Raw genomic sequence first — 27,714 nt, 5'->3', positions numbered from 1 at the left:
GAAGAAGTCTGCATCCTTCAAGAAAAACATGATTTCCATGCAGGACAATGCTCCATCACACGCGTCCAAGTACTCCACAGCGTGGCTGCAAGAAAGGGTATAAAAGAAGAAAAACTAATGACATGGCCTCCTTGTTCACCTGATCTGAACCCCATTGAGAACCTGTGGTCCATCATCAAATGTGAGATTTACAAGGAGGGAAAACAGTACACCTCTCTGAACAGTGTCTGGGAGGCTGTGGTTGCTGCTGCACGCAATGTTGATGGTGAACAGATCAAAACACTGACAGAATCCATGGATGGCAGGCTTTTGAGTGTCCTTGCAAAGAAAGGTGGCTATATTGGTCGCTGATTTGTTTTTGTTTTGTTTTTGAATGTCAGAAATGTATATTTGTGAATGTGGAGATGTTATATTGGTTTCACTGGTAAAAATAAATCATTGAAATGGGTATATATTTGTTTTTTGTTAAGTTGCCTAATAATTATGCACAGTAATAGTCACCTGCACACACAGATATCCCCCTAAAATAGCTAAAACTAAAAACAAACAAAAACTACTTCCAAAAACATTCAGCTTTGATATTAATGAGTTTTTTGGGTTCATTGAGAACATGGTTGTTGTTCAATAATAACATTATTCCTCAAAAATACAACTTGCCTAATAATTCTGCACTCCCTGTAAAGGAAGCAATAAAGGAAGCATTGAAGCTCCTTTCCTTGGTGTTTGGAGATTTGGAAGAGCTCTGATTGTTACCAGCATGCAGATACGTACGGGTCACGCCTCCCAGTGAGGAACCTTCCACAACAAAATGGACAATAGGAATGCACCCTTTATTCCCAAAAGCTGATTGGTTGGTTTGATCAGCTTCAAGTATCATCTTGAGAACGACATCATCACCGGAGCGCTGATACAAGGATTCACCATGAAAACGGGAAAAGAGCAGCACCTCCATCTGAATCGAGAGGAGCAGGAGAGTCAGTCCGTTGCACAGATTAGCTGTGCTGGAGCCCTCAGATGCCTCCACCTGTAATCACTGAATCAGCTGACCATCACACAGGTGAGACACACCTGCGGTGTGTGTGCGTGCTATGCTTAGACGCTACCTGTGGACACCGTCCACCAAGACTTACACCTGGGCTCATCAGACGGAGCTCGTGACAGTGCCAGGCGACAGCTGTAAACAGAAAACTGGGGAAAGCCCAGCCGAGGCCCCAGTCCAAGATGGCGGCAGGTTGTTTGTATGGCGTTCTCTGATCCCACCCACTTCTTTGCATCATAACCTCCAATCTTCTTCTGGCTAATCTCTCAGTCTAGATATGAATTTTGTTGAGGCTAAGATGTTACCCACATGGACCATAAAGCCACTGATCTGATCCTCAAACCCTCCTCTCGTGACCGCTCTCACACAGCGTCCTGGAAGTTTAAAGAGAAATCACAAAGTTGATTAAAAGGAAAAAAAGAAGAAAACTAATTTGTGAACTTTTTAAATTTGAATCTGGTGTTTTCTTAAAAGAATCTGCTGTGAAAAAGCAGAATGGTCTATTTGATTCACCTTTTATTGTTTATTTTATTTTATTTTCACTTGCTAAATACGGGGCAGACTTGACTGGGGAAAAGAAAGAGGGAAAGAAAAACAGCGGGGAAGAGGGACGGGGATAAATAATAATAATAATAATAAATTTTATTTATGAGCACCTTTCAAGTCACCCAAGGACACTTTACAATAGAATAAAACACTTAGTAAAACAATGAGAGAATAAGAACAATAAAATACAAGCACAAGATAAAATGAACAAACAGTGGATTCACAGTGAATATGCAGATTTGAACTGATGAGTTTTGAGTTGGGATTTAAACTGGGGGAGAGAACCAATATTTCTTATTTCAGGGGGCAGAGAGTTCCACAGCCTGGGAGCAGAGCAGCTGAAAGCTCTGCTTCCCACGGTGCTGAGGCAGAAGGAAGGTACAGTAAGCTGGATAGAAGAAGAAGATCGAAGTGAACGGGCAGAACAGGTGGTGGTTAACGGGTCAGAAAGGTAAGGAGGAGTGAGGTTATGAATGGCCTTGAAGGTGAGCAGAAGAAGTCTGAAAATTATCCGGAATTTCACAGGGAGCCAGTGAAGTTCCTGAAGAACAGGTGATGTGCTGGTAGGAGGGGTTCTGGTGATAATGCGAGCAGCAGAGTTCTGAACCAGTTGAAGCTTATGGAGGGATTTTTGGGGGAGACCATGCAGAAGAGAATTGCAGTAGTCAATACGGGAGGTAACAAGACTGTGTACAAGAATGGACGTAGACTGGGTGGAAAGAGAAGGAAGCAATCTGTTAATGTTACGTAGATGGAAGTAGGCAGAACGGGTGAGATTATTGATGTGAGATTTATAGGAAAGTGAATTGTCTAGGATGACACCAAGGCTCTTAACCTGAGGAGAAGGGAAAACTGTGGAGTTATCGATGGTGAGTGAGAAATGGTTCTGTAAGGGAAGAAGGTGGGAGGGAGGAATCAGGTCTGCGAGAGATATAACTGGGTGTCATCAGCAAAACAGTGAAACTGAAGATCAAATTTGCGGAAGATGGTACCTAGAGGGAGGATGTATATTATGAAGAGAAGAGGGTCTAAAACTGAGCCTTGGGGTACACCAGAGGTGACGGGGAATAGACAAGAGCGGAGTGATCTTAGTTGAATAAACTGGGAGCGGTCGAGGAGATATGATAAAGGGCAAAAACCAACAAAATAAGCAGACAAAAAATCCATCCATCAATCACCTGGATCACCTGTTGAGAAAGAAAAAAGAGAAAACAAGCAGAAGAAAAAAAAAGAGCAACATGATAAACAACATCACAATGATCTATGGGAATATAACAGTAAATACTAAATATATAGAGAGTGTGGGGGGGCCACAGCCCCGTCCTCCAGGGCATGAAGCAGGTATGGAGGAGATCAAAGCTCCAGACATCCAGAGGCCCCCAGAACACAAGAGACCAAGGAAGACCAACAGAGGGGCAGCTGCGCCACTGTCCCAGAAAGAGCTGAGGAGAGTCCCAGATGAGGGCTCACTCAGCAGCCGCGGAGCAGAAGCCAGGGGGGGTTGCAGTGACGCGCCCGTGAGCTCCGCCGGCAGCCAGCTGTGCCTGAGTGACCGAGCCCCAGGCCGAGAGGCCGAGGGCGCCCCACCCCCGAAGTGGCCCGAGCCCCAGGCTCCAGGCCCCGACAAGCAGCCACCGCGGAGTGAGCCTGTGTGTACCTGGACGCCCATCCCCAGACACAAAGAACCACCAACGCACCGATGTCTGAGGGAGTCTGCCACCGGTGGGAGGAGTGGTGGGGGGAGATAGGCCTCTTATTTATTTCCTAATACTGTGACACCTCCTATGGAAATTTGTGGAGCTCCAGTTTTTGTCAGACTTCCTTTTAAACTCTCTGAAGGTAGATCCCATCTCCAAATCGGATCAGGAATTATGTGACAGGCCACTTACCAGACTGCAATCTGTCAGCTCAAAAACAATAAATCTCCTGGAGCAGATGGACTCGTGGCTGAATTTTACAAGTCATTCTCTGATGAGCCAGCTCCCTTCTTATTGCAGCTTTATATAGAAAGTTTACAAAACCACCCCAGCGACTCTAACTCGGGGTATAACCCGTCTTGGTCACTGACGACTGGCATCCTAATTGTTTACTGAATAATGATCTCAAAATTCTAGCATTAATTAAAATCTGTTATTGATGAGACACAATCAGGTTTTATGAGAAACATATAAAAAATAACATAAGGCTCATTTTGGACATCCTGATAAATTTGGGTTTGGTAGAAACTTCATTGCTGATGTTTGAACTCTGTAAGCACTGCATTCAACTGTGGCTCAACTCTCAGCTTCAATATCTGCAGAGGGCATCATCAAGGATGTCCCGTCTCCACATGTCTGCTTCTTCCTGTTTGTCGGCTCAGAGACTGTCACTACAATCGGGGCTCATCGGGGGTTTGAGTCCAGTCCTCGAGGGCCTGAAACCTTTACAGGTGTTGCTGCAGCACACCTGAGTAACATCAGCAGGTCGTTAGCAACACCTGACTGCACGCTCAGCCCCGAACCCTGAACCCGAACCCCGATGATCGTCATGTTACTCGGGTGTGCTGCAGCAGGGAGGTTTCCTCGAGGAGTTTGTGACTTAACTGATGTTGACACAATCAGCAGACGATACAAGTTTGGAGCCAAATTTCATTTAGCTATTAAAACACTTCACGTCGCCTACGGAGCAGCAGGTCTCTGTCTTCACGTCAATAAAGGTGAGATTTGATTGTTCGGTATCGTTCTCACTAAAGACCAACAAAGACGAGGCTCATTAAACTTCAGTTTCAGCCGGTGCTCATTGAGCTCGGTCTCTGAGAGGCAGCGGGCATCTCCAGGTGAGCTGTAGAGCTGGGAATGGATCCTTGACTCTTCAGCTCAAAAATCAAAGAAATCTTCTGCAGTGAAAAAGCAAAGATAAGGCTGAAGATTTTTATAAAGAACTCTTCAATGATGAACTCTTATGAGAACGCTGCTGTCTTCCTCCTCTCTAAACAACACATTTATTATTACTCAGCTTCCTACAAGCATGTGTGATGTCATCTTCATAAACTGGAGCTTTTGTTTCTTTGTCTGTAATTCTGATGTTGTTGAAACTGTGATGAAGAGGTCAGAGCTCTGTTCCAGGAGGATCCTGTTTCTAAGCACATGCAGTCTTCTGTTGGAATCGCCTTTTATCCGGACCACATCAGGACAAGTTGTGAAACATTGTGTACTGTATGTATTTCATGTAATCACCTCCCACCCACTCCATGACATGCTGGTCAGCAGTGTTGGGTAAGTTACTTTAAAATAGTAACTTAGTTACATTACTAGTTACTTCTCTCAAAAGTAACTCAGTTACTTCAAGTTACTCGTTACTTTCAAAGTAACTAGTTACTAGGGAAAGTAACTTTGGTTTTACTCAGAATTCTCTTGTTAATGTGTTGCTTCCATAACGTTGCCAGTCTTCTAGCTTGCTTACTTGCCACAGTGCACTGTGCCACCTACCAATAGAAAGGAAAAGATAATGTGCATATTTCCACGAGAGAAATCCCACGCCTGGACCGTCATTGACTGCTGCCATGATTCTAGCCTACGTCACAGCATCATGTGCACCTTTTACATCCAACACAAAAACTGCAGTCGTGGTGCTTTCGATTGTACTCAGAACTCAGAAATTCTGCCTTCTGAATAGGAAGATGTAGGTAACACCAGACTGCAGGTGAGCTGCATACAGGGCTGGACTGGGACAGAAAATCGTCCTGGGCATTTTGACTAGAGACCGGCCCACCATTATAGGAAAAATCATAAAGCCTTTGAATGAAAATAAACACTGTTGTGACAGTGATGTTCACTGTTTTGATGGTATATATGCATCAATCTATCAATCGTTTGTTGTAAGATTCAGATAATTATTTTTTAAAAGCTAGACATTTTAAATGAGAATAAGAAAGAAAAGTATTTCTTTGTGCCCCCCCTCTCCCTGTTAATGCCCTACATGCCCCCCTGGCAACACTTTGCTAGATCTGCACCTGCACAGTTACCAGCTGTCAGCTGCTTAGAAAAGGATCCTGGTGTTATTTGTCTCTCAGAAACAGTTCATAACTTCCCTTCAACTCATTCATGTCACCTAAAAGGTAAACCTGTTTCTCCATCACAGCTCTGATGATTCAGTAAGGACATCTCCTGGTTTCATCTTCATGTTTCCCTCTCACCAGATAACCAAACCGATATCATGACCAGCAGCTTTACAGCTGTGGCTCCAGCAAACATCAGCTGATACTAGAAATTAATATTAAATACATTCTAACAACAGCTGATCAAGCTTAAACGTGCTGCTGTTGTTTAGCACGACATCCGCTGGTTTCCTCTTTCTGGCGCAAAGTGGGCGATAAACAAACAAGAGAGAAAAGCTGATCATTGATCAGTTTTCATGACTGAAATAGAAACGGGAGAGGGAGGGGGAGGATGAGAGAAGAAGAGGCAGCTGTGCAGCAAAGACAGAATAACTCCAGCTTTGTGCCTTTTTCATTGTAGCTGAATTACGGGACAAACTGTTCCTTTTCACCTCAATAAGAAACGCGTAATATTTTCTCTGAATACCAGACGGGACGGTTGGCAACTCTAATAACTTATGAACAAAATAAAGTTCAACATCATTAACTTCATAGCACCACCCAGCTGTATAGAAACTCCGTCATGCTAGCTAGCACGCAGTACGGAAAAAGTCAGAATAACGAAAATAAACTCCACCTAAACTTGGTTCATATCTGACCCAGAGAGACTGCAGGTCATAACTTCTTACCTGAAGTTCAGTTCACACTTGGACTGGTGGCCGCCTCGGGTCTCTTTTCCTTCTGTGTCCCCTTTCCTTCATCCACCTGCTGCCCTCCACCACTTGCTAATGTTACTGACTCTGTGGAAGCTCCGCGATAGCCACCACACGAAGTAACGAGTAACGACCCTATCTAAATCCCAGTAACGAGTAACGCGTTCCTGATTTTGGCATAATAACTAGTTACCGTGCTCGTTATGTAACAGTTGCTATCGTAATGCAGTGTATCACCACATGGCGGCGCCTCCTGTCTCACGACTGGTGTCACCCCCTTTTTGTTCTTCTTCGCACTCCTCCTGTAATGGATGCTCCCGTGTGTACGCGGACTAGTGTGCTCTTCAGTAATGTGTGGTAGAGGTAGCACTTATTTTTGATATTGTAAATAAATGAGTACTTTTTGGAAAGTCAGAAGCTGTTGCTCATTCGCTATCCACCTGCACACCTCCGCGGCTGGCTTCATCTCCACCGCACGTTACAACTGGCGCCCGAACTTTTTCCCCTTGGACTTCAGACGATTTTTGCATCCCGCCGAGGATTCTTCTCTTCTAGCACGTGAACTGTCTCGGAAATCCCCCAAGTTTTGCGGACGCTCGGACGTTTTCTCCAGCCATGGCCGCAGCCTCAGCTCAGGTGGGACCCGACTAATTTCTGGATACCGCGGTGTGCCGCTGCTCTGCTTGGGAGAAAGAAAAAGAGAGAAGCTGACTCCGCGACGCGAATGGACTCCGTGGATTTGTTATTTGGACGTGCTGTTGGTTTCGTCTTCTAAGGATTAATTCTTCTGTGGAGAGCCTGGACATGAACATTTCTGCTGGCTTTCCATTCCCCTTTCCCTCTGCTGAGACTGACTGTAGCACATGTAAGTGAGAACTTGGCCGACTACAACCGTTGGTGCTGGTCTTCGGCTCAGTATAACGAAACGATTTAAAATTAATCTTTGCATTTTTGTCTTTCTAGTCTGATCTGACTCTTTTACTACTATATCAATAACTACACTGTGCCCTGGAGCGGCTTAATTTTTTTGAAATCACAATGGCACACTGCCCAGACGACTCTGACTCAGACATGGAACTTACCTCGTTACCTATGTGCCAGATAGTTGAAAATGTGACTCCTAGCCTTAGCCAACAAGTGGTGGAGTTAAGAACTGAGGTGAATAAGCTTAGTGATTGTTTACGTGACTCACTGAACATACAGCAGAGTTTACTAAGGCAGTGGGACCAACTCACAATGGGGAGCTCCCCCCCTCCTGCAGTCCCACAGTCTCCTGTTTTCCCAATGGCCACATCGACACCTCATGTTCCTGCGAGAGACAAAACTGAACCCACCAACAGTACCAATCCGTTCCTGCCCAGCAACCCATTTCAACCTACAAATCCTTTTCTCCCATCTCACTCACTTGAGCTCAGCAGCACTTCCAGAGTGATTGCGGCAGCTTTACATCACGCAAAACTGGAGCCTCCTGTGTATGCTGGGGACGGCAAAGTGCAACCTGAGGACTGGTTAAATGCAGTTGGCACATACAAAGCCTCATTGAACCTAACCGATGGGCAATTGCTAAACGAACTGCCACACTTTCTTGCAAAAGAGCCCGGGAAATGGTTCAAGGCATTGAGCTCCCACATCACATCATGGGCTCAATTCTGTCAACTGTTTAAGACAGTTTTTCTGCCCTCCGACAACCAAGAACGCATCCTGAGAGGAATTTTAGATCGTGTTCAGGCTCAGGACGAACCACTCCCAACCTTTGTTGCCCACATGTTGAGTGAGTTTGACAAACTGAAGAGTCCTCCACCTGAAAAAGACAGAATCGACCTAATTAGTAAACATGCTCTTGAAAAATACAGAGTTGCCCTGTATGGCGCTAATGTCACTTCTGTAATGGACCTGCTGCTACGTGCTCATGAGCTTCACTCAGTGCTTGGACCACAAAGACCACAGCCTGCTTTATGTAGCAAAGACAACTATAAGCCTGAACCTTACTGCTTCAAATGCTCTCAGCCAGGGTTCACCACACGCACCTGCCCAAACTGTAACACCCAACCTCATTTGCCACAACGAGCCTCGAACACCGCTAGGCATGGCCCAGTCCAGCCATTGCCGGCACCTGGCCCCTCTGACCCTGGCCATGAAAAGGTGGAATTAAGCAGCACCACATCCCAGCCACAATACAGGCAGTCGGGAAACTACAGGGGGGGGAGGACATTTCACAGAGGCCAACCTTCCCCCAGTTACTAACGGAGCCTCACACGCCCGATTCACTACAGGGTGGACACAGTCTTGGACACTTGGAAGACAATTTTTCACAAGTCCACTGGAATACCCCACTAAGAACGAAAGTGAACTTCAGTGTTTCATCTGTGGATGCTACCCTCGACACGGGTGCTTCCCTCTCGGCTGTACGAACAGATCTCATTCAAGTAAATGACTCTCACCCTAGAAACACAAGTGAGTGGAATGGTCCTGCAGTTAACCTTGCCAATAATGCTCCCTGTATCCCTGACGGTGTTATTTGGCTCAATATTGGATTCATGAACAAGAACTTTTACCAGCGTTTTGCAATAATACCAGATTTGTCCTCTCCTTTCATTCTGGGAATGGATTTTATGGCAAGAGCTTCTGTTTCTATTCACATTCCCACTAGAACCGTCTACATTGAGAACATCCCCTGCCCACTCGCAGACGATGAAGAGGACCTTCAAAATGATTACTCACATTCACCTGGAACACTGATGTCTTTGGACTTGGTTCGCTCAGACTTAACAGCCAAACTGTCTGAAGCAAGTCTCTCAGAGAACAACAAGGATGCTTTACTCAATCTGCTCAGCAAGTTTAGCTCCTTGTTTGATGGTCAACTTGGTCGAACGGCTCTCACTGAGCACGCCATAGAGACTGGCAATGCAACACCTGTCAATCTCCCACCCTATCGCACGTCACCTGCTAAGAAACGTGTGATTGAAGAACAAGTACAACAAATGTTGAAGGACAACATCTTTGAACCTTCCACAAGCCCTTGGGCAGCTCCTGTAGTCATTGTAAATAGAGCGGCCACGGAACCAAGGTTTTGTGTGGACTTTCGAGGGCTCAACCAAGTTACCCGAAAAGACTCTTATCCCCTGCCTCGTGTAGATGAGTCTTTGGACTTTCTGGCAAGAGGAAAGTTTGTCTCGACATTGGACTTAGCGCGAGGCTATTGGCAGGTTGCTGTAGCAGAGGACTCGAAGCCTAAAACTGCCTTCATCTCTCACTGCGGTCTCTTCCAGTTTCGGGTGCTGCCCTTTGGGCTCTGCAACGCACCTGCAACTTTTCAGAGACTCATGAACTCTGTGCTTGCTGGCCTCATTTACAAAACGTGTGCAGTCTACCTGGATGACATTGTTATCGCCTCACCTACCTTTGAACAGCACTTAGTGGATCTTGAGGAGGTGCTGGGCAGACTCCAGGCTGCTGGCTTGTCATTGAAGCTCAAAAAGTGCCAATTCTGCCTCGATGAATTCACCTTTCTCGGGTACCGCATCACATCATCAGGTGTTAAGCCCGATCCGGACAAAGTAAAGGCGGTTAAGGAGTTTGATACCCCAACCTCAGTGAAACACGTCCGTCAGTTCTTTGGCTTGACTGGCTATTATCGACGCTTCATTCAGAATTATGCCCGCCATGCCGAACCTCTTCACGCCATCACCAGAAAGGACAATGCTTTCCACTGGGACGACAGCTGTCGAAGGGCCATGGACACTTTGAAGGATCATGTCACATCAGCCCCGATCCTGTCATTTCCAGACTTCAACCGTCCCTTTTCCATTCACGCCGATGCATGTGACATTGGTCTTGGGGCAGTGTTGATGCAAAAGGATGACAAGGGTCGTGAGTACGTTGTGGCTTTTGCTAGTCGCTCCCTTCACAAAGCTGAACTCCCCTACTGCACTTCAGAGAAGGAGTGCCTCGCTGTGATATGGGCTCTGGAACACTTCCGCCCGTATGTTGAAGGTGTTCATGTTACTATCTTCACTGACCACAACAGTCTCAGGTGGCTCATGTCTCGTCAAAACCCAACGGGCCGACTCGCCCGCTGGTCACTTCGTTTGCAGGACTTTGATTTCACAATAGTGCACAAACCTGGTGCACAAAACAAAGTTCCCGACGCACTGTCACGCAACCCTTTGCCTCTGACCTGTGACAGGCCGACTGATCTTTTACCAGATCATGCTGTTATGGGCAGCCTGGACATTCGTACTCTGCCCCCCGTCATTCTGGCTGACCGTTCACAATTGAGACAGCTGCAGTTAGACGATCACGTCACAGGTCCACTCCTCAGAGACATTGAAGCAGACTCTCTGAACAGCTCGGACAATGCCACCTTGTTACAGTATGTTGTGTATGACTCTCTTTTGTATCACAGGGAACCCAAGTCCACATGTGCTTTGCACCCTTTGAAAGAGCTGAAACTGTTTGCCCCTACTTCCTTGAGAGGCACCTTGCTGGACTATTACCATGACCACCCCACAGCAGGTCACTTGGGTGTTTCTAAGACATTGGCTAGACTGCGTTTTAGGTTTTTCTGGCCCAAAATGGCAGCTGATGTGAAACGCTATGTGATTTCATGCTCAGTGTGCCAACTCACCAAGCCAAGTCAGAAAAAAGCAGCCGGTCTTATGGTTCCCATTGTCCCCCAGAAACCCTGGGAGTATGTGGGTGTGGATTTTGTTGGGCCACTTCCCCGCACCCCCACTGGTAATGCTTATTTGATCGTGTTTGTTGACTATTTGACTAAATGGGTTGAAGCCAGTGCTGTCAAAGAAGCTACATCTCAGGTAGCAGCTGGTAAATTCGTCACTGACATTTTTGCTAGACATGGTACACCCACTTACCTGATTTCTGACAGAGGGTCTCCTTTTGTGAGTGAGCTTTTTGAACATGTTGTTTCTGCATTAGGCTCGGTGCACAGACTCACTACGGCATATCACCCTCAGACAAATGCTACTGAACGCGTCAACCGGACTCTGAAAACTGCAATCCGCGCTTATGTAGGTGATAAGCACACATCATGGGACAAGTTTCTCCCTCAGATTTGCTTTGCTCTGCGCACCGCCCCTCATGACAGTACAGGTTTGACTCCTGCCATGATGCTTTATGGTCGTGAGTTAGACACCCCGCTTGACCTTATCACTCAGCCTTCTACAGCAGGTGTTGATGAACCGGGTGTGCCTTACCCTGAGACTCTGAGAGCCTCCCTGCAGGAAGCTCACGACCACGCCAAAGCAGCTTTGGACTATAGCCATGACAGACAAAAACATTACTATGACTTGAGACATCGACATGCCTCGTTTCGTGTTGGTGACCTTGTGAGAGTTAAGACACACCCCAGGTCAGATGCTCAGTCTAACTTTACTGCTAAACTTGCACCACTGTTTCAGGGACCATTGTGTGTATCTCAGAGACTCAGTGATGTTAATTACAGGCTCACTTGGGTGGACTCCGGTGTGGATGCAGGTGTTTATCATGTTGTGAACATGCAACCGTTCCATACCTGGGACTCTCTCACTTCCAAAGAACATTCTGTTTCATCGCCTGCCGAGAGAGAGACCGCAGAGGGTCTGAACTCTGACTCTCAGGCCCACCCTGGCCCCCCTGCAGACACTGACATTGGCTCTGAGCCATTCCCCTTTGATTTACCAGACATTGACTCTTCTTCTGGTGTGGGCGCTGTTCCAGAGAGTGTTTCACCCAGATCTGTCCAGCACCCAGCTGCTGGTGGACATTACAATCTCAGGCCCAGACGTTGCCCCAGAGTTACGTCTGGCTGGAGCAACAAAAGATGGACTAATGATTTTCACACAACCAGGCTTGATCTGAAGTGAAATGTTCTGGTTAAACCTGTTTGATGCTGTCTTGTTGCATTGCTACTTTGAGTCATGATATGTAGATGTTTCTGTTTGCTCTACTTAATCCAGTTTTATGGCTCTTTAGTGCGTTAAGGTTCATTCTTGGCATTTACTTTAAAAACAAAAAAAAGGAAAAAGTGAAAAAACTAAGAAGACTGATTTTCCACTGTACATATTCGTCTTATTTTCACCAATTTCATTTTTAAATGGTCTTTTGCCCTGTGTGTGTGCACCAATCTTAGCTGTAACCTCTATGTATAGGGTACTGTTAGGTGTGGTGTGTGTTTTTTCAGCTGTGTACGGCTGAGGACAGCCTTTTTCTCACCAGGGGGGACTATGTAACAGTTGCTATCGTAATGCAGTGTATCACCACATGGCGGCGCCTCCTGTCTCACGACTGGTGTCACCCCCTTTTTGTTCTTCTTCGCACTCCTCCTGTAATGGATGCTCCCGTGTGTACGCGGACTAGTGTGCTCTTCAGTAATGTGTGGTAGAGGTAGCACTTATTTTTGATATTGTAAATAAATGAGTACTTTTTGGAAAGTCAGAAGCTGTTGCTCATTCGCTATCCACCTGCACACCTCCGCGGCTGGCTTCATCTCCACCGCACGTTACAGTTACCACAATAATAACGTAGTTACTGTAACGCGTTACTTAATAACGCGTTAGTCCCAACACTGCTGGTCAGTCACAGGAGCACGTTCAGTGAGAGACTGAGATTACCGAAAAGCACCACTGAACGACACAGGAAATCTTTCCTGCCTGTGGCTCCCTGTACAACGCATCCACTTAACACACTGGTTACTGCTGGGGGCGATCGTGGCTCAAGAGTTGGGAGTTCGCCTTGTAATCGGAAGGTTGCCGGTTCGAGCCCCGGCTCGGACAGTCTCGGTCGTTGTGTCCTTGGGCAAGACACTTCACCCGTTGCCTACTGGTGGTGGTCAGAGGGCCCGGTGGCGCCAGTGTCCGGCAGCCTCGCCTCTGTCAGTGCGCCCCAGGGTGGCTGTGGCTACAATGTAGCTTGCCATCACCAGTGTGTGAATGGGTGGATGACTGGATATGTAAAGTGCTTTGGGGTCCTTAGGGACTAGTAAAGCGCTATATAACTACAGGCCATTTACCATTTACAACTACACGTTTCTTTTCCAGCTATTTATTTATGAGTGACTTATGTATGTATATATATGTATATATTGTACTATTCTTAGTTAGCGTATTGTTTGTCTTGTCTTAATGTTGGTTTATAATGGAGCACTGTAACAAAAAATTATTTCCCCCAGGGATCAATAAAGTATTGTGATTCTGATTAACCTGTGTGCGACTGAGGCAGCTGCTGCGCTTGGATTTTGTTCTTTTGTGGAATAAAGTTTTGTGTTTTTTAACTGGGAAGTACAAGCTTTTCGGAGCTGAACACCTGCCGTGTTGTGCCAAAAAGTGATTTCCAATGTTTCTGTGTGTTTTTTTTGTGAGTAATATTTTACGTATGTTGGTAAATAGACTTTGGTGAACAGAGGGGTTATATATAAAATTTAAAAATTACATGTTTTTCAAGTATCTTTATAACTCCGTGTTATTGTACTTACATTATAACCAATCCGGTCCTTTTTGTCCACTTGAAATATGTTTACAGAACTGTTGTTATATGTGTTGCAATATCTGCTGTCCTCTTGGCCAGATTAAAAATGTGTTTTTTAACAGTAATGTCAAGGAGATTTATTTAACTGGAAAAATAAAGGATATATAAAAGGCACTGCCAAAAACTGATTGCCACGTCTACCTTGTGACAGGAATGTTGTTTGTGGCTCAAGTTGGCTTGATGTCATTCATGAGGGAAACATTTGACATGTATTTCAGCTATTAGAGACCAACAAGTTATTTATAGCAGTTTAAATACGAGCAATCAGTTTTGGGCATAACACCGGAACACCACGCATACACACTCATTCTGGGCCATTCATTCAGCAGTGTCAATAAAGATTCACCAAAACAGTCAGTTATGACGTCATCTTCGTGCGGCCTCCCGGAAGTGCGCGCTGGAGTCAGAATGGCGCAGAAGTGGATCGGCGGCTGCAGCTCAGGTGTTGTTTGATGACAAATTCACCGAAAATCACCGGAAACCGGAGACCGGAGCGCGAGGTGGACGGGGATCTCGCGGAGGACACGCGCCGCCGTCGGGGACGCACACACGCGCAGTGAGTGTCCGCTACGCTTTGCGAGCCCCGCGGCTAGCATGCTAACGTGTTGAGTCACGGGGGTCCAAGTCCGCGAGCAGCCTCGCCGCGAGCTTCGGAGCACCCCAGGCCCGCCCGCAGGAGCCCTCCCGGCGGCCACGCTGCCGCGGAGAAATTCAGAGGACCGCTAGCCTGTTAGCACTGCTCTTCCTATGTTAGCATGCTAACAGAGAAGCTAGCCGTCCGCTCAGGGGAGCCGGGGTCCACCTGACGTCATCAATGTGTTTGTCTTTGTTGTGGGAGTTTAATCACGTGGTTCACCGCGTCGCTGTCGCCCGTGCTCCTCACCTGAGTTCACAGGTTGCTTAGTTATTCCGCCACCAGGAGGGGCTGATCAGAGTGACGTCATCCGACATAGCTGGACTCATCTCCACAAGGGGTGGGACAGAGGTCCAGGTAGCTCATGTGAACATGCAGGTTATATAGCAATCAGAAGTTTGGTGGTTTGAGCCCTGGGTGCCAAAGTGCCTTTGAGCAAGACACTGAACCCTGAGTTACTCTTTAGGTGTGTGTGTGTGCTTTAAAGTGCTTTGAGCACTCCAGTAGTTGAATCAGACCTGTCCATTTACAGACAGCTGTTAGTCAAAGAGGCTACGCCCCCAATAATGCAGGTTATTACCCAGGCATGTTTTCCACACCCTGTCAGGTGTTAAACATGGCCATCTGTGGGACAGAGTCAGAGAGACTTTATTTATCCCCAAGGGACAATTAAGATGCAGACAGAGGCCCAAATACAGTGGGCCTCTGTTGGGTGTCAGAGGGATCGCAGCAGAGGTTGCACACCTGCAGGCCAGGTGAGACTTGACCAGCCTGAGCCTCTGTGTTTTCAGACAAAGATCTAGGAGGCGGGGCTTAAGATCCTATTTAGGCAATTTTAACACAGATTACAGGTTTTATTATTACCTATCAGCTGACATAGACTCTGTGGCCCAATTGGCTCTTCCACAAGCTGGAAACAGATGCAGAACAGGTGATGTTTCCTCTGGTTTTTTTACGTGCATGTTGTCAGTGTGCAGCTTCTTCCGGAAAGCAGTAAAAGATGCCCAGCAGCTAAGACTGCATGTGATGCTCCTGCTGAGTCACTGCAAACAGTGAACACACCTGTTCAGCCAATCACATTAATGCCCTCTGATTTGATTTCAGGTCTCCTTTATCAGGCTGTGGGACAGGAAGTGTTCATGTTTCCATGGAAACAGCTGTAATGTGTAGCCGTCATCTTAGAGACAAAGAGCAGCACTGAGTGCGCTCAGACACCAAATCATTCGCTGTAAATCAAATTTTATTCTCCCGCTCTGTGCTGAAGATTCTGCTGCTTCAGCTCTCAGATCATCATCATCATCCTTGATCATGGCTTTGATTGGTGCAAGCAGCATTCACAGGGTCATTCTGTGAGGAGGAAGAGTCGCATGACATGCAGAATACCCCTGTTTCATGTGAGTGCACACTGAGCCTGAAGCAGAGAGCCCAGGTTATCAGAGAGAGTTAGCTCTGACTGAGGTTAGGTTTTGTTGATCTAGTTAACTCAAAGAAAGCCTGGATATGTTGCACCTCCTCCGTAGTCATGGCCCTCTTACAACAATTCACCTGAACAGGTGTTTGGCCCTCTGTTAGACAGGTGGAGACTGCATTAAAGGTCGAAGCTCTGTCTGGACCCAGCTGTGTGTGTTTGTGTGTGTGTCAGCAGGTGATGGCGGAGCGACGAGGCGAGTGTTTGTGGAAGAAACACGTGGCGGAGCAACTCAAGCTTAGAGACCGAGAGCAGAGACAGGCCTTCGAGGAGATCATCCTGCAGTGTGAGACACACACTCTTTCTTTAACCCTCTGTACTCGGTAGAATTCCCTGGAATGTTCCAGTTTCCAGAGGTTCAGATAGAAATCTTAAAGTTATTTTAAGAACTGCTGTAAGGCAGCAGCTGTAAGTTGGTTTGAAGTCAAAGATCGCAAGTAGCTGAGCTATATATGAACATTTCTTCATCTTCCTCCTTAAGTCTGAAGTGAAGTCAGAGCTCTAAAGCAGCGGTCCCCAACCACCGGGCCTCGGACCGGTACCGGTCCGTGAGTCGTTTGGTACCGGGCCGCGAGAGTTGAGGCTCAGGTGTGAAATGTATGGTTTTCAGGGTTTATATCGGTTTTCAGCGTTATTTTGTTATCGTTTTTATCGTTTACTCGGTTTTCCTGGGTCTTTTCACGTGTGTTATGAATAAATTTTCTTTTTTTGGTACCGGTACTAGTTTTATTTTGTTGTATTTAAAGGCCGGTCCGTGAAAATATTTTCGGGCATAAACCGGTCCGTGGCGCAAAAAATGTTGGAGACCGCTGCTCTAAGACACACAAACCTGCATGAACACACTCAGTTAGATTAATTCAATTCAATTCAATTTTATTTATATAGCGCCAAATCACAACATAAGTTGCCTCAAGGCGCTTCATAGATACAGAGAAAAACCCAACAATCATATGACCCCTATGAGCAGCACTTTGGCGACAGTGGGAAGGAAAAACTCCCTTTTAACAGGAAGAAACCTCCAGCAGAACCAGGCTCAGGGAGGGGCGGGGCCATCTGCTGTGATTGGTTGGGGTGAGAGAAGGAAGACGGGATAAAGACATGCTGTGGAAGAGAGACAGAGATAATAACAGATATGATTCAATGCAGAGAGGTCTGTTAACACATAGTGAGTGAGAAAGGTGACTGAAAAACTCAGTGCATCATGGGAATCCCCCGGCAGCCTACGTCTATTGCAGCATAACTAAGGGAGGATTCAGGGTCACCTGGTCCAGCCCTAACTATATGCTTTAGCAAAAAGGAAAGTTTGAAGCCTAATCTTGAAAGTAGAGATAGTGTCTGTCTCCTGAATCCAAACTGGAAGCTGGTTCCACAGAAGAGGGGCCTGAAAACTGAAGGCTCTGCCTCCCATTCTACTTTTAAATACTCTAGGAACAACAAGTAGGCCTGCAGAGCGAGAGCGAAGTGCTCTAATAGGGTGATATGGTACTACAAGGTCATTAAGATAAGATGGGGCTTGATTATTTAAGACCTTGTATGTTAGGATCAGGATTTTGAATTCTGGAAGCCAAAGCAGGAGAAATCTGCTCTCTCTTTCTAGTCCCTGTCAGCACTCTTGCTGCAGCATTTTGGATCAGCTGAAGGCTTTAAGGGAGTTTTTTGGACATCCTGATAATAATGAATTACAGTCGTCCAGCCTGGAAGTAATAAATGCATGAACTAGTTTTTCAGCGTCACTCTGAGACAGGATATTTCTAACTTTAGAGATGTTGCACAAATGGAAGAAAGCAGTCTTACATATTTGTTTAATATGTGCGTTGAAGGACATGTCCTGGTCAGAAATGACTCCAAGGTTCCTCACAGCGTTACTGGAGGCCAAGGTAATGCCATCCAGAGGAAGAATCTGCTTAGATACCATATTTCTAAGCTTTTCAGCGCCGAGTACAATAACCTCAGTTTGATCTGAATTAAGAAGCAGAAAGTTAGCGGCCATCCAGGTCTTTATGCCTTTAAGACATTCCTGCAGTTTGACTCATTGGTGTGTGTTATCTGGCTTCATGGACAGATAGAGCTGGGTGTCATCTGCATAGCAGTGTAAATGTATGCTATGTCTTCTAATGATGCTGCCTAAGGGAAGCATGTATAATGTAAACAGAATTGGTCCTAGCACTGAACCCTGTGGAACTCCATAATTAACCTCAGTGTGTGAAGAGGACTCTCCATTTACATGCACAAACTGGAGTCTATTAGATAGATATGATACAAACCACTGCAGTGCAGTACCTGTAATACCTACAGCATGTTCTAATCGCTCTAATAGGATATTATGGTCGACAGTATTGAATGCTGCACTGAGGTCTAGCAGGATTAGACCCACATGACTACGCCCTGCCAAACAACAGCAGGAGCTGATTAGAAGCTAGGCTTGAGTGTCCTAAAAATCACACTTCCACTCTGATGAAGAATGACTACGTTCTCAGTTCGACTCGTGTTGGTCACCAAGTGTCCAACAACGTAAGCTCCACTGACAGCAGCTAACAGCAGTTAGCAGAGGCCGTCGGCAGCACAGAGCAGTGTGCCCACAGAAGCACTCAGCGACACATCAACTCATCGCAGTGAAGCCTTTCAGAGCTCTGCTTCGTAGGTTGCTGTGGTGACGCCCCCTTGACATTAACACGGTGCTGACTCCCATGTTGGATTTAAACATGGCTGCAGCTCACACACCTGTACAGCTGACTGGAGCTGTCGTGTCGGCGCTCAGGAGGACCTGACTAACCCTGAGTGCAGCTGACAGAAGGAAGCTCCACCCACACACTTGTCAGCCACCTACAGCGTAGCGTCCATGTTGTTTGAGTTGTCATAGTTGTTGATGTATTGATGGGTTTTCAGATAACCGTCTCCTGGAGAAGGCGGACCTGCAGGCTGTTCTATCGGAGCGTTACCAGGCCGACAAATATGACGTTCAGAGAGGCCACGAGTCCAGGTGAGTGTAAGGCGTGCTGGTGTGTGCTGTCACTCGTCGGCGTGTTGTCTAACGTGTCTCTGTGTCCCGTGGCAGTGCGGCGGACTCGAGTCGCAGCGACGCTCTGCAGCAGGAGATGGCTCAGATGAGGATTCGGCACCAGGAGGAGCTGACGGAGCTGCACAAGAAACGAGGCGAGGTGAGTGCTTGCCGGCATGCCGCCAAGCCTGAGGCGTGTGTGCGGGGAGGCGGGGTTAGGGGGACGTACAGGTGCAAGTTACTGAGCTGTGTTAGTGCACACGGTTAGGGAAAACCTGGAGTGTTTCCTGTGTGACACGCTCAGTTTGCTCCTCAATAATCCGGCAACAGAGTGACTACTCGCAGCGCCGTGACATTGTTTTAAACAGACAGTGGATGGAGGCTTCTTTGCGTGTTTGCCGACGCGCTGTGGCCGCTCACATGTTGGTGGTGAAACAAGGCTCTGCTTCACCCACACACCGCTGGCCCACCCAAGACTGAAGTGCCTCTTTGTGCCACGCCCACTGCTTAAACCGCCGCCAGGTCTGTTTTCCTGAAGCTGCCTGAAACAGGTGAGGATGACAGGACGTCAGTCGCAGGGACGTGCTCGCAGTTCTGATCATGTGAGGGAATTCGCAACTAATCACATGATTCCTGACCATCACTAACAGGAAGTGATGTCACAGTGATAGTTGATACTTTCTGTCAGCTGACATCCTCTGACTCATGGAAACTCTGAGCTGCTGACATGTGACACACGAGGCTTTATAGCAGGAAGTGTGAATGTTTGACTTTCAGTTCTCCCTCCTGCTGCAGCTCATCACAGTGAGCGAGGGCTGGTGGAGGTGCAGTCGTGTGCTGGAGAGCTCCACCTCTGAATACTGAGTGCTGATGGCGATGATGTCACAGCTCCAAATGGAGCGTAAAGCTGTTTCTGGCTTAATTTAGTACATCCTAATTTGCTGGTTGTTGTCATAACAATGCGTCCGAGCGAAATAATTAGTGTGCGTCACAAACGCTACAACAAAGGTCGATAGCGTTTCTCCAGACTCAGGGGAACACTCATCGAGTGACGCCACTGACCAGCGAATCGGTGACATGTAGTCTGATGACGACACATTTTAGTACCTGCTCAGTTCACTTGGAACCCCGTTCGTACAGGTACTACAGAAGTATCTGGTACTACGAAGGTACCACGTCCTATGACCTAATGCAAAACCTTGAAAAGCAAAGACCAAGACAGACTTTTAATTAGACTGAATCAAGAACCCACCCACCACTTTAATCACACTCTAGATCTTGTTTTAACATATGGCATAGAAACTGAACATTTAAGTGTTTCCTGAAAACCCTCTCCTGTCTGATCATTTCCTGATAACATTTACATTTACAATAATTGATTACACAGCGGTGGAATGCCAGGTATGGAACGCCAGGACTGCCATAATGAATTAATTAAATACACCATTAAATAATTAATTAAATGTGGCAATAATTAATTAAAATTGGAATTAATTAAATAAATAAATAGTTATGACACATGTAATTAATTAATTATTGACACATTTAATTAATTATTGACACATTTAATTAATTATTTAATGATATATTTATTTATTTCATTTTGGCAGTCCTGGCGCCTGGCTCTCATCATGAAATAATCTGTCAGCCTCACCCATCAAACTCAGGGGGCGGGGTTAACGCTAATCGAGTCAAAACCATTGCTTTGGCCTGGTGGCCATTGTTTCTAGCACACAACAACCGGCATGTAGAAGCTAACAGAACTGAACTTTGAAAAACCCTGTTTGTGTGTCACCAAATACCGTTTTAATATTTTTTTAGCCGAGAATGTAGTGGTTTAATCTTCATGTGTCTGGTCGGTTTGTCAAGATACAGCCTCTTTGCAAAAGTGTTTCGATGATTTCGGAGATGTCTGCCCAGTCTCACGGCAAAGCGTGGGATAAATGGCCTGGCCTGTATTTATATAGCGCTTTACTAGTCCCTAAGGACCCCAAAGCGCTTTACATATCCAGTCATCCACCCAGTCACGCACACATCCACACACTGGTGATGGCAGCTACATTGTAGCCACAGCCACCCTGGGGCGCACTGACAGAGGCGAGGCTGCCGGACACTGGCGCCACCGGGCCCTCTGACCACCACCAGTAGGCAACGGGTGAAGTGTCTTGCCCAAGGACACAACGACTGAGACTGTCCGAGCCGGGGCTCGAACCGGCAACCTTCCGATTACAAGGCGAACTCCCAACTCTTGAGCCACGATCGCCCGGGATAGACCCGTTCGCCTCGCAAGCAATCCCACCGACAAAGCGCAGGCCCCGGTACACAGCTGTAGTAACCCCCGCTGACTTCTTTTACTGAGGTTATATTTTTCGGTGTTTTATTTCCTGATGTTCTTATGTGTCCTACGTGTTTCAGTCGCCAATTCTGAATTATAACTAACATTAAAAACATGTTTAAGGAGGAGAGAGAGCAAATAAATCTGTTTAACATCTGCATATCCACGATATCCACGATATCCTCAGCTCCATGAGTTAACACAAAGTTTCCCAGCTGACTATCTAACTGCCAACTATTCCAGAGACGTGAAAATATACAGCATAAAGAAAAGTGTAAGAGACTCAGCAGCAGATTAGAATAACAGTTATACATTTAATGAATCACCAAATGAATCCAAGAAACGAGCAAACCTGTTCCGACAGTTTGAGTTTGTATTCCCTCAGCTGCAGACTCGCTGCTGTTTAAATGTTTGAAAAGGAAGATTAGATATAAAAAACGTCAAACATAGACTCAGTCTGCCTTCACATTTGATATGAGGCCAGCACGTATAGTGGCCTCAGCAGGCTATTACTGAAATACACGTGCTATATCATAAACTATGATATAAATAGGGAGGTCCTATTAACATGTTTAGTTTTAAAGGACACCTTCCTGCCTTTAGTCTCATTCATGAGCAGTATTAGTTTTCTTCTAACATCCAGAAGTCTGCACGATGTGTTTCATAGTTTGTAACAAGCCTTTGACAGGTAAACATAACATGACCGAAAAAGCAAAAAAAAAAGAGAGAGAGTGTTGACATAAGAAGAGAAAATGCTCTCAATTATGGAGACAGACAAATGGTTCATTTATGTTTGATGTGTGTTTATTCCTCCCTAAATATCGTCGGTGAAGTTCGCCATGCACGTCAGATTTTCCTGCGCATTTTTATACCTCTGCCAACAGAGAGAGAAAAAAAATCACATTCTAACAGACAGCTGGTGCTTAGAATACAGTTGAATAACTATTAAAAAACAGATGATATTTAGATGATAGTTCAGTCTAACACATGTGCCAGTGAACCATTAAACGTCTGTGAAACTATGCAGTTATGAAACGTAACTTTAACCTCAGCCAAACCGATTTGCTCAGTTGTAAATAAAACAGCGAAGTAAACGTGACCCGACAGACAGAACCTGAGTGAATGAAGTCCAGCGTTTAACCACTGAGAGCTAAAACTCAGCTGAGGTTTCAAAGCTGTGTGCCGGTGATTGGACATCAGCCGCCGATGAAGCTGCTTCGCCTATAAAGTGCTCTGTAAGGAAACAAGCTCCAGCAGCTCTGCGCTCGGGGAAAACACTATATTTACTTATCTTGTGCAGAAAAATGCGCTGACATTGCTTTATATCGAGCACCGGCTGCCCAGTTAAACTGTGACTATCACCAGGTAACGTGGGCGTGTTTCTTGAATTAGCAGCAGGTGTTAAACAGCTGACAGATGAGGAAGAGGAGGATGCATGCAGGTAAACTGAGGGTCTGTTGAGCTGATCGCTGGTTTCGTGAGAAAAATGTCAGCTCGTTCTTTATGTTACAGAACCACAGAGACACAAGACCAGGCGGAAAGAGACGATCGTTCGGTGAAAATGAGAATCTGCAAATGCAACATGTGGAACACGGAGAGTGGAAAATGTAAACAAACCGGTTAACGTAACCCCCTCGGTGCACTCTGCATGCTAACTGTTAGCAGAGCTAGTGAAATCTCTGAAAACATCTGAGCACTTTTGCAAACATGTTCTATGTTGACAACCTGACCAGACGTACGTCGCGACATTCGCGGCTAAAACACTGTTAAAAGTGTAGCTGGTGACAGAAAAACGGGGTATTTTAAAACTACACCACCACCATTGCTGCCTGTGATTTGATCTGCATTCTGGGATACCTGGCTGCCCCAAGTCTACACAAGCAATCGATTATCTAGGATCGACCTGTTTTGACTTACTTTGCACGGCAACCAATCAAATGTTAGAGAAGCTGCATGGGCAGCGTTAACCCCGCCCCCTGAGTTTGATGGGTGAGGCTGACAGATAAAATTATTTCAAGATGAGAGCCAGGCACCAGGACTGCCAAAATGAAATAAATAAATATATCATTAAATAATTAATTACATGTGTCAATAATTAATTAAATGTGTCAATAATTAATTAAAATGTGAAATACATAAATAATTAATTAAATGTGTCAATAATTAATTAATTACATGTGTCATAACTATTTAATTAATTAATTCCAATTTTAATTAATTATTGCCACATTTAATTAATTATTTAATGGTGTATTTAATTAATTCATTATGGCAGTCCTGGCGTTCCATAGCCAGGACCTATATAATGAATTAATTTAATACACCATTAAATAATTTATTAAATGTGGCAATAATTAATTTAAAATTAATTAAAATTTTAAATTAATTAAATAAATATTATTGACACATTTAATTAATGATTTAATGTTGTATTTATCCATCCATCCATCTTCATCCGCTTTATCCGGGGCCGGGTCGCGGGGGCAGCAGCCTAAGCAGAGAAGCCCAGACCTCCTTCTCCCCAGCCTCCTCCTCCAGCTTATCCGAGGGAACACCAAGGCGTTCCCAGGCCAGCCGAGAGATATAATCTCTCCAGCGTGTCCTGGGTCTGTTGATCGTCAGTCCTGCTGCTTCACACTCTGCTGCGAACCATTCCAGTGCGAGCTGGAGGCCATCACCCGATGAAGCCAACAGAACCACATCATCCGCGAAAAGCAGAGATGAGATTCTGAGGCCACCGAAGTGAAAGCCCTCCGCCACTTGGCTGCGCCTAGAAATCCTGTCCATAAAAATTATGAACAGAACCGGAGACAAAGGGCAGCCCTGGCGGAGCCCATCACCCACCGGGAACGAGTCCGACTTATTGCTGGCAATGCGAACCAAGCTCTTGCAACGGTTGTATAGCGATCGAATGGCCCGTAGCAATGGGCCAGACACCCCATACTCCTGCAACACCTCCCACAGGACACCCCGAGGGACACAGTTGAATGCCTTCTCCAAGTCCACAAAACACATGTAGACTGGTTGGGAAAACTCCCATGCACCCTCAAGTATCCTTGAGAGGATAAAGAGCTGGTCCAGTGTTCCGCGACCAGGACGAAAACTGCATTGTTCCTCCTGTATCCGAGGTTCGACTAGCGGACGAACTCTCCTTTCCAGCACCCTGGCATAGACTTTCCCAGGGAGGCTGAGGAGTGTGATTCCCCTGTAGTTGGAACACACCCTCCGGTCCCCTTTCTTAAAGATAGGGACCACCACCCCGTTCTGCCAGTCCAGGGGTACTGCTCCTGATCTCCACGCAACATTGTAGAGGCGTGTCAACCAGGACAGCCCTACAACGTCATTCCGTTTGGGCTGTTGATACCTGTCAGCTGCCTCCGGAGTCCCACAGGCTAACCAAGCCAGATAGGACTCCTTCTTCAGCCTGGTGGCTCCCCTCACCTCTGGTGTCCACCATTTGGTTCAGGGATTACCACCACGGCAGGCACATTGGCCACAGCTCAATGCAGCAGCTTCAGCATTGGAGACGTTGAACATGGTCCATTCGGACTCAATGTCCCCAGTCTCCCTCGGAATGCTGTTGAAGCTCTGCCGGAGGTGTGCGTTGAAGATTTCATGGACTGGGGCCTCTGCTAGACGTTCCCAGCACACCCTCACTACGCGTTTAGGTGCACCAGGTCTGTCCAGCGTTCTCCCCCGCCACCTGATCCAACTCACCACCAGGTGGTGATCAGTTGACAGCTCAGCCCCTCTCTTTACCCAAGTGTCCAGAACATATGGTCGCAGGTCTGCTGATACAATTACAAAATCGATCATCGACCTGCGGCCTAGAGCGTCCTGGTGCCACGTGCACTTATGGATACTCTTATGTTCGAACAAGGTGTTCATTATGGCTAAACTGGGATTTGCACAGAAGTCCAATAACAAAACACCACTCGGGTTCAGATCAGGGAGGCCGTTCCTCCCAATCACGCCCCTCCGGGTCTCGCTGTCATAACCCACATGAGCATTGAAGTCTCCCAGCAGGACAACAGTCTCCAGGTGGAGCACCTTCCAGCACCCCACCCAGGGACTCTAAGAAGGCTGGGTACTCTGAACTGCCACTCGGCGCATAAGTGCAGATGACAGTCAGGACCCATTACCCGACCCTAAGGCGCAGGGAACAAACCCTCTCATCCACCGGGAAGAACCCCAACGTACCGGCAGCAAGCCGAGGGGATATTAGAATACCCACCCCAGCCCACCGCCTCTCACCAGGGGCAACTCCAGACTGAGACAGAGTCCAGCCCCTCTCCAGGAGACTGGTTCCAGAGCCCAAGCCATGCGTAGAGGCGAGCCCGACTATATCTAGCCGGTACCTCTCAACCTCACGCACTAACTCAGGCTCCTTCCTCACCAGAGAGGTGACATTCCATGTCTCAATTGCCAGTCTTGGTAGCCGGGGATCAGTTCGCCAGGGCCTCCGCTCCTGGCCACCGCCCAGCACACAATGCACCCGACCCATATGGCGCCTCCTGCGTGTAGTGGGCCTGCGGGAGGATGGGCCCATGTCCCCTTTTCGGGTTGTGCCTGGCCGGGCCCCATGGACTAAGGCCCGGCCACCAGAAGCTCGCCCTCGGGCACCCTCCCCGGGCCTGTCTCCAGGACGAGGCCCTGGTAACCCTATCCCTGGCAGGGTAAACTGTTCCCTCGATGTTTTCTTCATAAGGATCTTCTGAATCGCTCCTTGTCTGGTCCCTCACCCAGGACCAATTTGCCATGGGAGACCCTACCAGGGGCTTTTGCCCTGGTAGGGTCTCCCATGGTCTGGGACACACAGACCCTCCACCACGATAAGATAGCGATTCACGGAGAGAATTGTGTTGTTGTATTTAATTAATTCATTTTGGCACACTTGACTCCTTCAGGTCTCACCATAAAATCATTTGATCTGTCACCCATCAAACCCAGGGGGCGGGGTTAACGCTGATCGAGTCAAAACCGTTGCTTTGGCCTGGTGGCCATTGTTTTTGAAGGCGTTTCTGCACACCAACAACCAGCATGTTGAAACTAACATTTACTGAGGTTATATTTATCGGGATTTTATTTCCTGATGTTTGTATGTGTCCTACGTGTTTCAGTCGCCAATTCTGAATTATAACTAACATTAAAAACATATTTAAGGAGGAGAGAGAGCAAAAAAATCTGATTAACATCTGATCTTTGTGTTTTTGTTCAGTAGTCAGCGTGACCTGCCTATAAATACTTACTTAGTACTTAGTTCCTCCTACGCCGAGCGGCGCATCGGGCAGCTAGTGATCTCCATCGATGTCGGTCAGCAGCGACTGCTTCAGCTTCGTCCCAGGCAATGTCAACAGTTCTCAGGTCGTCCATAAATGTTCGACGCCATGTGGTCTTTGGTCGGCCTTGCTTTCGCTTGCCAGTTCGTGGACGCCATGTCATGGCAATCTTAGCTGGGCGATGAGGGGGTAGGCATAAAATATGTCCCGCAAAGCGAAAGCGTCTTTCTGCAACAACATCGGCTAATGGGCGGGTGCCTGCTCTTCGTAGGACCTCCTCATTTGTTATTCGGTCCCGGTAGGAAATTCTCAGGATTCGCCGCAAGCCACGTTGTTGAAGCACGTTCAGGTGTTGAATAGTTGCACTTGTTGAGCGCCAGGTTTCACTAGCGTAAAGTGCAGTAGGGAAGATAAATGCATAAACTTTATTAAAAGAGATAACGTTGGTGTTTCCGTCATGTGGTAACTGTTAGGTTTAACTGTACCAAGGTTGTTCGACACTGTGAAACACATACAGACTTCATGATGTTTGCCTCATATTTTTATTGTGAATATTAATCATGAGGGTAAACGGCCCTGTACACCACGGAGCGAGGTCAGCATCTCCACGATATCTTCAGCTCTCTGAGTTAACCGTTTCACAGCTGGGTCACATGAAAGTGTCGGCAGCATCAAACTAATCTAACTGTCATCTACGAATAATTCACGGGTCATATCAATATTATTTTACAGAAAATCATCCTTATTACGGCCAACTATTCCAGAGATGTGAAAATCTACAGCATAAAGAACACAAAAATATAGCAACGCAACACTGTAACAGAGATGAACGCGTCAGTTTGTTACAGATCAAAGTGGAATGAAAGTGATTGGTTGAACAGGTGTTCGTGATCTGTGTTATCTGTGTTTTCATCAGCGTAAGAGACTCAGCAGCAGATTAGAATAACATTTGTACATTTAATAAATCACCAAATTAATACATGAAATGATCAAACCTACTCCGACAGTTCAGAATCAGAATACTATATTGATCCGTAGAGGAATTTATGTTGGTTACAGTTAGGGCTGCACAATTTTGCATAAAATAAGAATCACGATTTTTG

At 46.4% G+C, this 27,714-nt stretch overlaps 2 protein-coding genes across 6 annotated transcripts in view; both read left to right on the top strand.

The window, feature by feature from the left end:
- The first annotated feature begins 6,665 nt into the window (after positions 1–6,665).
- Positions 6,666–8,718, top strand: LOC146560478 (uncharacterized). The gene has a single exon (XM_085244601.1). It carries the CDS (start codon positions 7,412–7,414, stop codon positions 8,615–8,617), a length of 1,206 nt encoding a protein of 401 aa, XP_085100727.1. The 5' UTR covers positions 6,666–7,411; the 3' UTR covers positions 8,618–8,718.
- Positions 8,719–14,266: 5,548 nt separating this feature from the next.
- The window catches only part of atg16l1 (ATG16 autophagy related 16-like 1 (S. cerevisiae)), a 24,314-nt gene continuing 10,866 nt past the window's right edge, over positions 14,267–27,714 (top strand). For 4 of the 5 annotated variants that reach the window (XM_085244592.1, XM_085244591.1, XM_085244590.1 and 1 more), the window contains exons 1-4: positions 14,267–14,453; positions 16,174–16,285; positions 18,886–18,979; positions 19,055–19,157. In XM_085244592.1, coding sequence (XP_085100718.1) covers positions 16,180–16,285; positions 18,886–18,979; positions 19,055–19,157 — 303 coding nt within the window. In that variant the 5' untranslated portion in view covers positions 14,267–14,453; positions 16,174–16,179. The remainder of the gene's footprint in view (positions 14,454–16,173; positions 16,286–18,885; positions 18,980–19,054; positions 19,158–27,714) is intronic. The other variant, XM_085244588.1, reaches the window with a different exon arrangement.

The sequence above is a fragment of the Mchenga conophoros genome, linkage group LG14 (genome assembly GCF_057382185.1).
Source record: "Mchenga conophoros isolate Kocher_MC1m ecotype Shallow Benthic linkage group LG14, M_conophoros_male_GT1.1, whole genome shotgun sequence".
In the NCBI taxonomy this organism is placed as follows: Eukaryota; Metazoa; Chordata; class Actinopteri; order Cichliformes; family Cichlidae; genus Mchenga; species Mchenga conophoros.
The sequence above is the reverse complement of the archived record's forward strand: the minus strand, read 5'-3'. Positions and strand labels throughout refer to the sequence as shown.

What these genes read in the sequence shown, in the direction of transcription:
- LOC146560478 (XM_085244601.1), top strand. Translation starts at nt 7,412, where the DNA reads ATGGCACACTGCCCAGACGACTCTGACTCAGACATGGAACTTACCTCG.